Here is a 13,317-nt window from a genome sequence, read left to right as displayed (position 1 = left end):
ACCAGGGCTTCCAGCCTCTGCAAACGAACTCCAGACGTGTGCGCCCCCTTGTGCATGTGGCTAACGTGGGACCTGGGGAACCGAGCCTCGAACCGGGGTCCTTGGGCTTCACAGGCAAGCACTTAACCACTAAGCCATCTCTCCAGCCCTCTCTTCATCTCTTAAATAAGCAAAATATATTTTTTAAAATCATAAAAACATAGTATAAACAAAGGTATCCTACATGAGTAGATAAAGGGTTTTCCTACAAACCATAGGTTATTAAATAAAAAGCCCATTGGAAAGTTTGAGTATCTCCCAGTAAGTTGTTGGTCAGAGAGCTCACAGAGGCCCATAAAATAATGTGGGCTATTGCCATTCCTCTTGTTGCCCATCAAAACTGGATGGTAAGTCCCTATTACTGAAGATACCACACACTTCAGCTGCAAGACACCTGAATAATTATGAGCTCTTTCTGGATGAGACTTTTATATTGATCAACAAACTGAGTGAAGCTGTTTGCTCTCTCAAATGTGAATGGGACTTCTCCTATCAGTTTAAGACTTAATTATAAAAAACAGATTGAGCATGCTAGGTAGGTAGTACATGCCTATAGTCACAGTACTTGGGAGGCTAGTATAAGAGAAACATGAGCTTTAGGCCATCCTGGGCTGCATAGGACCCTTCCCTCCCCTTTCCCCTATATACACAAAGACTGGAAAGGGATTCATGTCTTTGAATTGGGACATCAGGTTTTTCCTGCCCTCACACACAAACTGAAACACTGAGTCTCAGGCCTGCTGGCTTAAGACTGGAAGTACACCAAGGATTGTCTGCTTTTCTTGAGTCTTCAGCCAGCCAAGTGCAGATCATAAGATGCTGTAATTATCTACCTATACAGATAGATAGATAGATAGATAGATAGATAGATAGATAGATAGATAGATAGATAGATAGATATTCAGGACATCGACACATATTCTTATTGTTCCTAATTTTTTGGAGTAGTTTAACACAGTGATTCTACATGAACCTAATAAATACATACAGCCTAACTCAAGATCTTTTTTCATGTGCTTTTCAGTACTGACTACAAGCTCAGCAAGCCAAAACTACAAACTGATTCCTAAAAGCTCCTACTAAAAGTTTAATGGAAATATAATGGTCGATCAACAGAAACCTGTGCCACTCAATTTCAAACAAGTCAGACTAAATCTTCAGAATGGAGGGAGGGGTCTAAGCAAAGCAGAGACCCCTGAAAAGGCCATTTGCATCAAAAGAAAGTGTCATGTTCAAAGTAAGTTCATTTGAATACCTATCCAGTCGATTGTAAGCTTTTACAACAAATGATAAATGCTGCAACTATGGTTTGGATGTAAAGTGTGCACCATAAGCTACTGTTTTGAACACTTGGACCCCAGCTAGTGGCACTATTTTGGAAAGTTGTGGAATCTTTGCAATGCTGATCTTTGCTGGAGGATATGGGTCACTAGGGCCAGGCTTTGAGGGTTTGTAGCCTAGCTACACTGGTTACTGCCTGATGCCAACGTGAAGACATAATGAGCTGGTGCCCACTTCTGTCATCATGCCTTCCCTGGCATGAAATTTCTATTTGAAACTATAAGCCAAAAATAAACCCTTTCCTTCCTATAAGTTGCTTCTTATCAGGTTATTTGTTCACAGCAATAAGTAACCAATATAGAAAACTGATACTGGGAAATGAGGCTATTGCTGCAATAAGTCTGACTATCTGGTTTGCAGGCATTTTCAACTTGTTTGTGAGAAGAATGTGGAAGAATCTGGAAAAAGCTTTAAAATGCTATAAGCAGAGCTTAATGTACCATTCTGGTCAGAATTTGAAAGACCAGAAGGATGGGAGAAATGTAGACTGTGAAGGCCTTACTCGTATGGTTTCAGAGGAAAATAAGTACTCTACCAGGAACTGGAGTATCCTAGCAAAGAATCTGGCTGTATTGTACCCATGTACTAAAAACTTGACCAGGTGGAATTTTACAGTAATGGAATAATGTGTTTGGTAAAGGAAACTTTAAGGTAGAAAAATAAAGAGATTAAAAAGATATTAAAAAATGAAGTTTTACAAGGAAAACAATTGTAAGGTTGGGAGAGATAGATAGTTTAGTGGTTACACACTTGCCTGCAAAGCCTAAGGACCCCAGTTCAAGGTTTGATTCCCACAGAAGCTAGATGCCCAAGGTGGCACATGTGTCTGGATTTCATTTGCACTGGCTGGAGGCCCTAGTGTTTCCATTCTCTCTCTCTCTCTTTTTCTGTTTCTCTCTCCTCTCTCTCTCTCTCTCTCTCTTTCTCTCTCTCTCTTTCTGTCTCTCAATCTCTCTCATAAATAAATAAATATTTCTTTAATGTGAGCAAGTTTAAACTTCCAGACAAGGAGACTACAACCAAACAACCAACCAGGCTGTAATTGTTAAAGAAATTAGCACCAATAAAGAGAAGCTCCGCTCTGCACTAGAATAATAGGAAAGATGATATCCTGAGGGCAAAACTTAATCCACATAAAACTCGAGCTTATAGCAGTGCTGATTTATTTTTGAAATGAGAAGGCCTGAAGGAAGAATGCTGAAGGAGTTCGTTTCCCCAGTCAACATACAGAGGCTGCTAAAACTGTGGCTCAAGGAGAAGCTTTAGCCCCAGTTGGCAGCAGAACTTGGAAGCATCATTTACATAGTACTGGTTTTGTAGGCATAAGAATTGCATAAATTGGGGAGCAGTCATGGAGTATCTTATCATTGTTCCAAAGAACTGCTGATGCCATGAAACCTATGACAGGGTCAGAATCCCTGCAAAGAGGCCCTGAGAGGCCACTGTGCGAAGCTATAAAGGTCAGCCCTAAATTACAATGAGACTTCAGAATGTTGGAGGTGTCAAGACCATGAGATATCTCCTATGAAAAGCTGTAGTCCATACGAAAGGCCATGTGCTACAGCAGCAGAGATGGATGGGTAGAACTACTCAAGCATTTTGGAACCCAGAAATAGAGCTGCTGGATTTTGTGTTTTCCCTGCTGGATTTCAATCTTACTCTTGTCCAATATCTCATTCCTATGCCCTCAATCCTCCCTTTTGGAATTGTAATGCTTATTTCAAGCCATCCTATGTTAAAAGTATTAAATTTGATTTTTTATTTGACTGAGTATCACTGTTAAAAGATTGCCTTGAGTTGCATAAGACTTTTGACTTGGACTTTTGAACAGTATTGGGACTGGTAAAGACTATAGGGAGTTTTAAATTTAGATTGAATGCATTTTGCATTATGAGATGGCCATGAGTCTATGGGTACCAGGGGCAGAACACTGTGGTTTGAATGTTAAACAGTCCCACATAGGTTCACGTGTGTGAACACTTGATCCTCAGCTGGTGACACTGTTTAGGAAGGTGGTAGAATCATTAAAAAGTGTAGCCTTGCTGGAGGAAGTGAGATGCAGGAGGAAGGCCTTGAGGCTTTGTAGCCTAGCCCTACTTCCTGCCTACTGGTGTGAACATGCGGAGGGATAATTACAGGGATGGAAGACAAAGGGCAGTGATACACATGGACATTGAATCAGTTGTTTTCTCATTGCTGGAACAGAAGACCTGACCAGAAGCCGCTTGATAAAGAAAAAGAGTTGTCCTCAGCTTACAGTTTCAAAGGGAAGGGTTCATCTTGACAAGGAAGCAGCCTGACCTGAGCAGGAAGCCTGTGTCACATCTTCATATCAGTATGGAAGAAGTAGAGAGAGGGCAAAAAAGTAGAGAGAACAGGAAAGGGCAACCAGCAGGGCTGAGCTCTGACTTGTAAGAACAGTCCCAGTGACACACTGCCTCCAGAAAGACTCTACCTCATCAAGGTTCCACAACCTTCCCAAACATTGCCACCAACTGTGGATTGAGTATTCACACATGAGTCTATGGGGGACATTTTAGATTCAAATCATTATATTCTGTCTTTGTCTTCCATAGACTCAGTGCCATCACATAATGCAAAATACATTCAGTCCAACTTTTAAAAGCCTCCATTGTCTTCAGCAATCCCAACACTGTCCAAAAGTTCAGTCTCTTTTGAGACTGTGAGCCCTGTAAAATCAAAACATAAACTGCATACTTCTAACATATAATGCCAAAGAATAAACATTCCCATTCCAAAAGGGAGGACTAGGGCATAGCAAGGAAAGATTGGACCAACACAAAGTCAAACCAAGCAGGGCAAACATCAAATCCTATTGTTCCTTATCCAATATCTGCAGCTCCTGATGAAACCAACTAGGCTCCAAAAGGTTTGTGTAGCTTTGCTCCTCTGGCTGTGCTTCCAGCAGACGCTCTCCTAAGCAGGGTCACCCATGAGCCTGCAGCTCTTCCAAGCAGACATTTCATGATCCTGGCATCTCCAGCCTCCCAGGATATTCATTGTAATTTATAGTTCATTTTCATAGCTTTACATAATGACCACACAGGGATCCTTGCAGAAACTTCAAACCTACCTCACACTCTGGAACAACAGTGTAATCTAATATTTGCCCTTTTTTCATTCTTATAAATGTTTCCAAAATTTTCTGCCAGATGGGAATGAACCCTAACCTTGAGAAGGAAGCTCCTTAAGCATTTTCAGGTCTTTGTCTTTCAAAAAATTCACATTCTTACTAGCTAGAGCTTTCAATGTTTGAGTATTACCCTCAGGGTGTCTTTCATATTGTCCCAGTGCAGACAAGTTGGATTATTTTAATGGTTGTAATCTCTTCAATATTTCAAACTACAGAGCTACAGTTCTTGTGCCCAACTTTAAATTTGTTCATATTTCTTTCCATGCAAACACTATATTTTTTGATCTTGCTATTCTATATTTGGTTCTCCTTCATTGTAAATATGAATTAGAGCAGCAAATATAGACCAAACCACAGACTAAAGGCCTTTCTGTCTTGAAATTTCTTCCACCAAACACAATATTCTATTACTTTATTATTTTTAAATTCAACTTTACTCAAGTTCTCAGAATATGGGGAGAATGCAACCCATTTCTTTGCCAGAATATCACATGAACTGTCTCAGCCCAGTTCTCAATAGAGTTTATATTACTCTTTGAATCCTCACAAGCCAGTCTTCTACCATCCACATTTCTCTCAGCCTTCTGATCTTTCAAACACCAACAAAAAATGGCTTAGTCAGTTCTACTTATAGAATTGTAAGACTTCTCTAGTCTAAAGATTCAAACCCTTCCATATTCCTTCCACAACTGAGTTCCAAAATCCTACATACTACATTGTCAGGTTGATCATAACAATAGCCTCACTTCTCAGTAACAATTTTCTATGGCATTTGCTTTCTCATTGCTGGGATAAAATACCTGATCAGAGAAGCAGCTGAGGAAAGGAAAGAATTTATTTTTGGTCTACTGTTAGGAGGAAAAATCCATGATGGTGGAGAAAGCATAACAGAAGAAAAAAAATTAAGTCACTTCGTCACATCAGTAGGTAGGAAGTAGAGATTAATGAATGCTGACGTTCAGGCAACTTTGTCTTTTTAAGTTTTTTATTTACTTGGAAGAACTCAAGACACAAGCACTATTTTGTGCATCCAGCTTTATATGGGTACTGAGGATCAAACCTGGTCAGGTTTTATAAGCAAGCATCTTTACTGTAGAGCCATTTTCCTAGCCCAAGCTTTCTCCCTTTTACACAATCCAGGCACCTAGGCCATGGGATAGTGCTGCCCACAGTTAGGGTGAGTCCTCCCACCTCAACTAACCTGTTTCCATCATGAGTCTAAATCCTGTCAAGCTAACAAGAGATTAGCCATCACAGGGGAAGACCCACTTTAAATGAGGGTGGCAACATTCCACAGGCTGGAGGCCCGGAAATGAATAAAAAGGAGAAAGCTAACTGACCACCAGCATTCATTACCCTCTGCTTCCTGATTGCAGACCCAAGGTAACAAACTCTGCTTCATGCTCATGCCACCATACCTCATTTGCCATGATGGACTATAACCTTGAACTGTAAACTGGAATAATCCCTTTCTTAAGTAATTTTTACTAGAGCATTTGGTCATAGCAACATGAAAAGTCACTAATACAGATATATGATACTGAGAATCAGGGCTGTTGTGATAAATCTGACCATGTGGTTGATAGGCATTTGGAATTGGTTTGTGCTATAACTGTAGAAATTTGGAAGTGGGGCTAGAAAAGCCTACAAATACTATAAGCAAAGTGTAATAGGGGCATTCTGGTGGGAGTTTGGAAGACAAGAATGCTGAGAGAAATGCCAACAGTAGAGTTCTGGCTCATGAGGTTCCAAAGGAGCTGGCCAGGAAGACAAATGTGTGATATTATTACAAAGAATCTGACTGCATTCTGCCCATGCCCTGAGAATCCCAATCCACTTGAAAGGAGAGACCCAGATTTAAGAATGCCTCAATGAGATTCCCCACCACAAACCATCACCTAGGTGGACAGAGGCAATTGCAACTTGGTTGAAGGGGCCAGGCTGGCAGAAGAGCTTGGCAACATCATCCATATGGTACTGTTTTAGAAACATGAAAGAAGCAAATCTGAGAGGGTCGTGGAGTCTTACTAGAATTACAGAGAGTTGCTTGAGTCCCTGAAAGGAGGTCCAAAGAGTTCACTGCATGAAACCATAAAGGTAAACCATAAGTTGTAACAGAGAGCTCAGTATGTTAGAGATCTCAGAATCATGGGACATCTGCAGAAGAAAGCTAAAAATACAGAGTGGAGTTTCCCTAAGACAGATCTACAGATGGAGCTACCTAAGCCCTTTGGAGCTCAGACGATTTTATCATGAGTTCCAGAGGCTCAGCAGGATACTAGACTGCTTGCCACACAAGCATGAAGACCTGAGAGGGCCTGAGACATCCTGAATTCAATCCACAGAACACATATTTTAAAAGAAAATTGGGTGTGTGGCTACATATGCCTGCAACCTCAGTCCTATGGGAGGCTGAAACAAAATGATTGTGAGGCATACTAGTCAGTCTAAGTAAAAATAGCAGCTCCCTGCAAGGAGATCCAAGGAGTCCACTGCACAAAATTCTAGGTTTCAGTGAGAGGCTCCATCTCAAAAAAAAAAAAAAAAATGGCACAGCTGGGCATGGTGGTGCATGCCTTTAATCTCAGCACTCAGGAGGCAGAGATTGAAGCCAGCCTGAGACTATAGTGAATTCCAAGAGCCAGACCCTATCCCGCCCCAAAAAAACACAAGCAGAAAAATGATAGAGGAGATTCAATTTTCTCCTCTATCCTCAGTAAGTCTACACACAGGGTATGCACATCCATACCCACACACACATACACTATACATACACCATACCATACCACACATACACCACATGTGCATGTGCACACACATGCATGCACACACACACAAAAAAAAAAAAGTCTGGCATTTGCCCTGCTTGGTTTTTGGTCTTACTTTGGTCTGATCATTCCTTGTTATGCCCCTAATTCTTCCCTTTTAAATTGAGAACATTATTTCTGTGCTGATACATATTGGAAGAATATAAATTGTTTATTATCAGAGCTATAAGTTAAGAAATTGTTTTGAGCTTCAGAAGAAACTTTGGACTTTGTATCCTAGAATGTGCTGGGAATATTAAAGATTATGGGGACTTTTAGAAATGTACTGAATGTATTTTCCAGTATGAGATGCCCTTGAACCTATGGGGACAGGGGTGAAAAGTTATGATGAGAAACTGATATGAGTGAGGTAGACTTGTAGTGCTTAATCTTGGTTGTCCACTTGACAGGATTTAGAATAATCAAAGAAACAAATAGCTGAGCATGTCTGTAATGAATTATCTACATTAGGTTAATTAAGGTAGGAAGAACCACCCTAAACGAGGGGCACTGGACCATAGCCTGGGGGTTGGGGGTCTTGGACTATATTTTTAAAGAAAGAAAGAGAGAGAGAGTGAGAAAGAAAGAAAGAAAGAAAGAAAGAAAGAAAGAAAGAAAGAAAGAAAGAAAGAAAGCACGCAAGCAAGCAAGCAAAGGAAGGAATGAAGGAGGGAAGGAAGAGGGCTGGAGAGAAGGCTTGGTGGTAAGGCACTTGATTTTGAAGCCTAAGGACCCACATTTGACTAGCTATATCCCATGTAAACCAAACACACATGGTGACACTAGCACTCAAGGCCACACGTGCACACAAGATTGCGCATGCATGTGGTTCAACTGCAGGGCTGGAGGCCCCCGTGCACCAATTCTCTCTCTCTCTCTCATAAAAAATACAAAAGGAAGGAAGGAGGGAGGAAGAGAGGGAGGGAGGAAGGAGAAGGAAGAGAAGAAAGAAGAGGAGGAAAGGGAAGAGAAGAGAAGGAAGGGAAGGGAAGGGAAGGGAAGGGAAGGGAAGGGAAGGGAAGGGAAGGGAAGGGAAGGGAAGGGAAGGGAAGGGAAGGGAAGGGAAGGGAAGGGAAGGGAAGGGAAGGGAAGGGAAGGGAAGGGAAGGGAAGGGAAGGGAAGGGAAGGGAAGGGAAGGGAAGGGAAGGGAAGGGAAGGGAAGGGAAGGGAAGGGAGCTAACTGAGCATTCAGTATTCATTTCTCTCTGCTTTCTGACTGTAGGCACAATATGACCAGCTCTGCTTCATGTTTCTGCAGCCAGGATGGACTATAATCTCAAACTGTAAGCTGAAATAAACTCTCTCTTCCTTAAGTTGATTTTGCCAGGGAATTTGGTCATGGAAATTTGAAAAGTAACTAATACTAGGAAACTTGGAAAATAGAATGCACGTTATTTAGCAATGTTACCTTCCTTGTATGTGGTAGTGACATTGTGATATAGGAGGATGACCTGTTCTTAAAAGATGTGTGCTGAAGTTTTAGGGGGTCCAATGTCATGATTGCTACAATTTATTTTTACATTGTTCAACAAGAAAGTGTGTGTACACACACGTATGAGTATGTGTTGACATGAAGAAGCCAGAGGTGCTTCTCTATGGAGATGGCAGTAGATACTGAGGAGACTCAAAACTCAGCAAAGCTGAAAATAAGAGAGTGAAGAGAGATCAATACTAAATGAGACATCTCTATCATGCCCTCCAAGGTTCAGGGAACATTTCAGGAGATGAGGCAGAAAGAATATGAGCCTCAAGGTGAAGAGAAGTACTTTGGGGCACTGTTCTTCAAACATGAACTGACTAGTACACTCATAACCTCACAGTGGTCATCCATGTCCCCATAAGACCTGGTCAGATCTGAGCCCATCAACCTTTTTACATGCAGGACAAAAGGAATGAGACACCAAAACAGAGTAAGGACTACTTAGAAAGGGAAGGGTTCTCAGTTCAATGAGGGTGGAGGGGAAGAAGAGGGTAATAGGCCAGAAATATGATTAAATTACAGTATGTTCAGGTATTAAATTTCTCAATAAAAAATTTTTAATTAGCAATAGGTCTACCAAATGACCCCAGCTATTTTGCTCCTAGAACTGTAACTCAAATATCACAGAGATATTTGCACATTATTATTTATTGCCTAACAATAGCTAAGACCAGACACAGGCAAGGTGTCTAACAACAGAGGGTGGATAGGGATAGGGAAATGTCATATCTTTGCAAGAAAATGGGCATAACAGGAAATAATCATATTAAGCAAATTAAGCCAATTTCAGAAAGACAAATATTTTATATTTTCTCTCATTTGTGGTTTCTATATTTTATACAGTCACCAAAAATCATGTGTATGTATAAAAATGAAAGAAAGCCGGGCATGGTGGAGCATGCCTTTAATCCCAGCATTCAAGAGGCTGAGGTAGGAGGATCACTGTGAGTTCAAGGCCACCCTGTGAGTACATAGTGAATTTCAGGTCAGTCTGGGCTAGAGTGAGATCCCACATTGAAAAAAAAAAATGCAAGTAGAAATGGAACAAATGGGATGAATGATAGGAGGGGAGGGAAGAATGGGAGAAATATATTTAACACACTTGTATGAAAATTTTATTTAAAATTTTTAAAGAATATAAATAAGAAGAATGCTATACAGATTTTTTATATAAAAGCCAAGTATAATCACAGTATTAAGTTTAAAGAGGGACTTTCAAAGTCATGTACAGCAGAATTCTATTTGGGATGCATACTTAAATGAATACACACAAGTGTGTTAGGTCATTCTGATGGAGTCCTTTAAAGTGGTACAACAGAGCAGTCTTGAGTACTTATGTTGGGAATACATGATGATAGTCACTTCTATTTTTCTTTTTCCATTTCATGTTTTTAAATTAATTTTGTATATTTTAGCTGTACAAAATAATATGTTTCATTATAACAGTTTCATCCATGTTTGTAATGTACTTTGACCACATTAAACCCCTATTACCTTCTCTTCTCACCCATCTCCCTCTCATTTTATTTTACTTTAAAAATCCCAAGCTGGAGAGTTGGCTTAACAGTTATGGTGCTTGCCCACAAAGCCAAAGGACCCAGGTTCGATTTCCCAGTACCTATGTTAAGCCAGATACACAAGATGGCACATGTGTTTGGAGGCCCTGACATACCCATTTTGTCTCTCTCTCTCTCTCTCTCTCTCTCTCTCTCTCTCTCTCTCTCTATCTCTATCTCTCTCTCTCCCTATCAAATAAATAGATAAGACATTTATAATTTTTTAAATACTTACTTTTTCATTTGCATACTTATGTGTACATATAAATTACATCAAATAGAATCATGTTCTTAAAATGTCAGTGTCATACAATACTTGGCCCTATTGGAAACATCCATGTTAAGGCTAATTAATCTTAAGTTTACACTGTAAACATTATACCAGTGATTTGATACAGAGTAATTACTATAACAAAGAAAAAAGATAGCAATTAGATTACCATTAACAATATGAAAGCAGGCACACCCATACTAACTCACTCTCTCAAATAAATAAATGAATAAGTATTATGTTTTTGGTTTTTTGAGGTAGGGTCTCTCTTGCCCAGCCTGACCTGGAATTCACTATGTAGTCTCAGGGTGGCCTAAGGGAGAAATATATATTTATTGATTTATTTATTTAAAATTATTAAATTATTAATTATTTAAATATATATATAATCATTCCTCCAGAGGGCAAGAATGAAAGCCTGCAGGTAGAAACTACAATGAGACAGAATTCAGCTCACTACAAGGCTAACTGTTGCAATGAATAAATGTCCAAAAAGGGAATGGACTACATCATGAATGAGTACCTAGGTAAAGAGATCAGTCACCTGTCAGAGATGTTATTAGAAGAGAGTACAGGGCATCAGATAAATTTGAATCTAACCTTTAGTTTTTAAAGTATATGGTCAAACATAAATAGAATAGCCCTAATAAGATGTATATGTGTCAACTGAAGGGAAAACTACATGGTAGTTGTCACTGACTAAAGACAAAATGAAAAATCAATAGTCTTTAGGATGTACCATTTAACAAATGGAAATATCACTACTACAGGTTGAGCATTCCAATCTGAAACTCTGAAAGCTGAAATGTTCCAAAATCACTGAGCACTGCCATAATACCCCCAAAATTTTGGTTTTTGAGAATTTCATATTTTGCATTTTTAGGTTGGAGTCATTCAACCAGATAAATGTCTATGTCAGAATGCAAACCTAGAAATACGTCTGGTTCCAAACATTTATTGACTGCTCAATAAAGATAAATAACTAAAAAAAAATAAAGTGTGTTTCCTGTATGGACTCATTTTAAGTGTTGGTGCATTCACATGAAAGACTTCTGCTTTGAAATGAAAATGAGGGCTGGAGAGATGGCTCAGCAGTTAAGGCACTTGTCTGCAAAGCCTTAGAACCCATGTTCCACTCTCCAGATCCCACATAAGCCAGATGCACAACAGTGAGCCGGTTGCAAATGCTCACTAAGTGGTGCAAGCATCTGAAATTCACTTGCAATGGCTGAGGTCCTGACACACAAATTCTCTCTCCCTCCCCATCTCTCTCTCTCTAAAAATAAATAAAATAAAATGAAATGAAAAACAAACAACTATAGATAAATACAACCACACAGATACGACAAAACTCATAAGAATCATGGCAAAGAATACATACTATATTGTTGTGTTTAAATTCACCCTAAAAATAGGTTAAATTCCAAGTGTGGTGTTTGTCACACATCTTTAATCCCAGCACTCAGGAGGAAGAGATAGGATGAACACTGTGAGTCTGAGGTCAGCCTGAGACCTCATACAAAAAAAAAAGATAAGTTAAAATGATAGACATCAAAAAACGAGGGATGCAAAGATGAATCCAAAGATACACAAAGAGACTTTCTTGGGGGAAAGAAATGTTCTATATTTTCCTTTATATACCTGTAGGATTTACTCTGGCATATACAATTGTGAAAGCTTATTGAACTACATACCTAAAACCTGTGTGTACTTTGTAAATCAATCAAACCTCCGTCATAAACTAAAATAATATTTAAAGTTTGTATTGGGCCTGGAGAAATGGCCTAGTAGTTAAGGAGCTTGCCTGTAAAGCCTAAGGACCCATGTTTGACAGACGTACAAAGGTGAGGCAAGCACGCAATGCTGCATGTACACACAAGATGGCACATTTGTCTGGAGTTCAGCATCAGTGGCTGGAGGCCCTAGTGTGCCAATTCTTTCCCTCTCAATCTCGCTCTCCATATCACTCCTGCTCACTCTCTCTCTTATTAAAAAAAAAGTTCATATTGCTTTTTATCATCTGAAGAAGTCAATACTTACCAAGCAACTTCTTTTTACTGCAGAACATACTGTTCCTGATGTTACTGGGCCTCAAGATTTGGCCTACGTGAGTAAAAAAAGAACAGTAGCAATACACATTAATATTTGAAAAATTCTCCATAACCATAAATACACCCTTTTCAACTGTCTCCCCAGACAAACTTAGGTGACTAGGAAGTTACTGACACAATAAGGAACAAGTTTAGTTTATCAGGCTTAAATCTACCCAGATAATAATTCTACACCAGAAAAAAAAAATATGTATTTGTATTATAAAGGTGTTGAGGTTCAGAAAGCCATACTCCAAAGTGAAGCACAGTTTCTCTCTGACCTCCTACTGCCCCCACCCCCAGATTTCAAAACTTATCATCCTCGAAAGCAGTCTTAGAAACTAAAGTTCTGCAGAGCATGGTGGCACATGCCTTTAATCCCAGCACTCAGGAGGCAGAGGTAGGAGGATTGCCATGAGATCAAGGCCAGTCTGAGAATACATAGTGAATTCCAGGTCAGCCTGGGCTAGAGAAAGACCCTAACTCGAAAAATCAAAAAAGAAAGAAAGAAGAAAGAAAGAAAGAAAGAAGAAAGAAAGAAAGAAAGAAAGAAAGAAAGAGAGAAAGAAAGAAAGGGAA

At 39.6% G+C, this 13,317-nt stretch overlaps 1 protein-coding gene across 1 annotated transcript in view; it reads right to left on the bottom strand.

Moving 5' to 3' along the window:
• Positions 1-12,738, bottom strand: part of Atp8b4 (ATPase phospholipid transporting 8B4 (putative)) — a 310,406-nt gene extending 297,668 nt beyond the window's left edge. The window contains 1 exon segment of the mRNA XM_045157629.1: positions 12,689-12,738. Coding sequence (XP_045013564.1) covers positions 12,689-12,716 — 28 coding nt within the window. The 5' untranslated portion in view covers positions 12,717-12,738.
• Positions 12,739-13,317: the final 579 nt, after the last annotated feature.

The sequence above is a fragment of the Jaculus jaculus genome, chromosome 8 (genome assembly GCF_020740685.1).
Source record: "Jaculus jaculus isolate mJacJac1 chromosome 8, mJacJac1.mat.Y.cur, whole genome shotgun sequence".
Classification (NCBI taxonomy): Eukaryota; Metazoa; Chordata; class Mammalia; order Rodentia; family Dipodidae; genus Jaculus; species Jaculus jaculus.
This window is presented reverse-complemented; position numbering and strand designations above follow the sequence as displayed.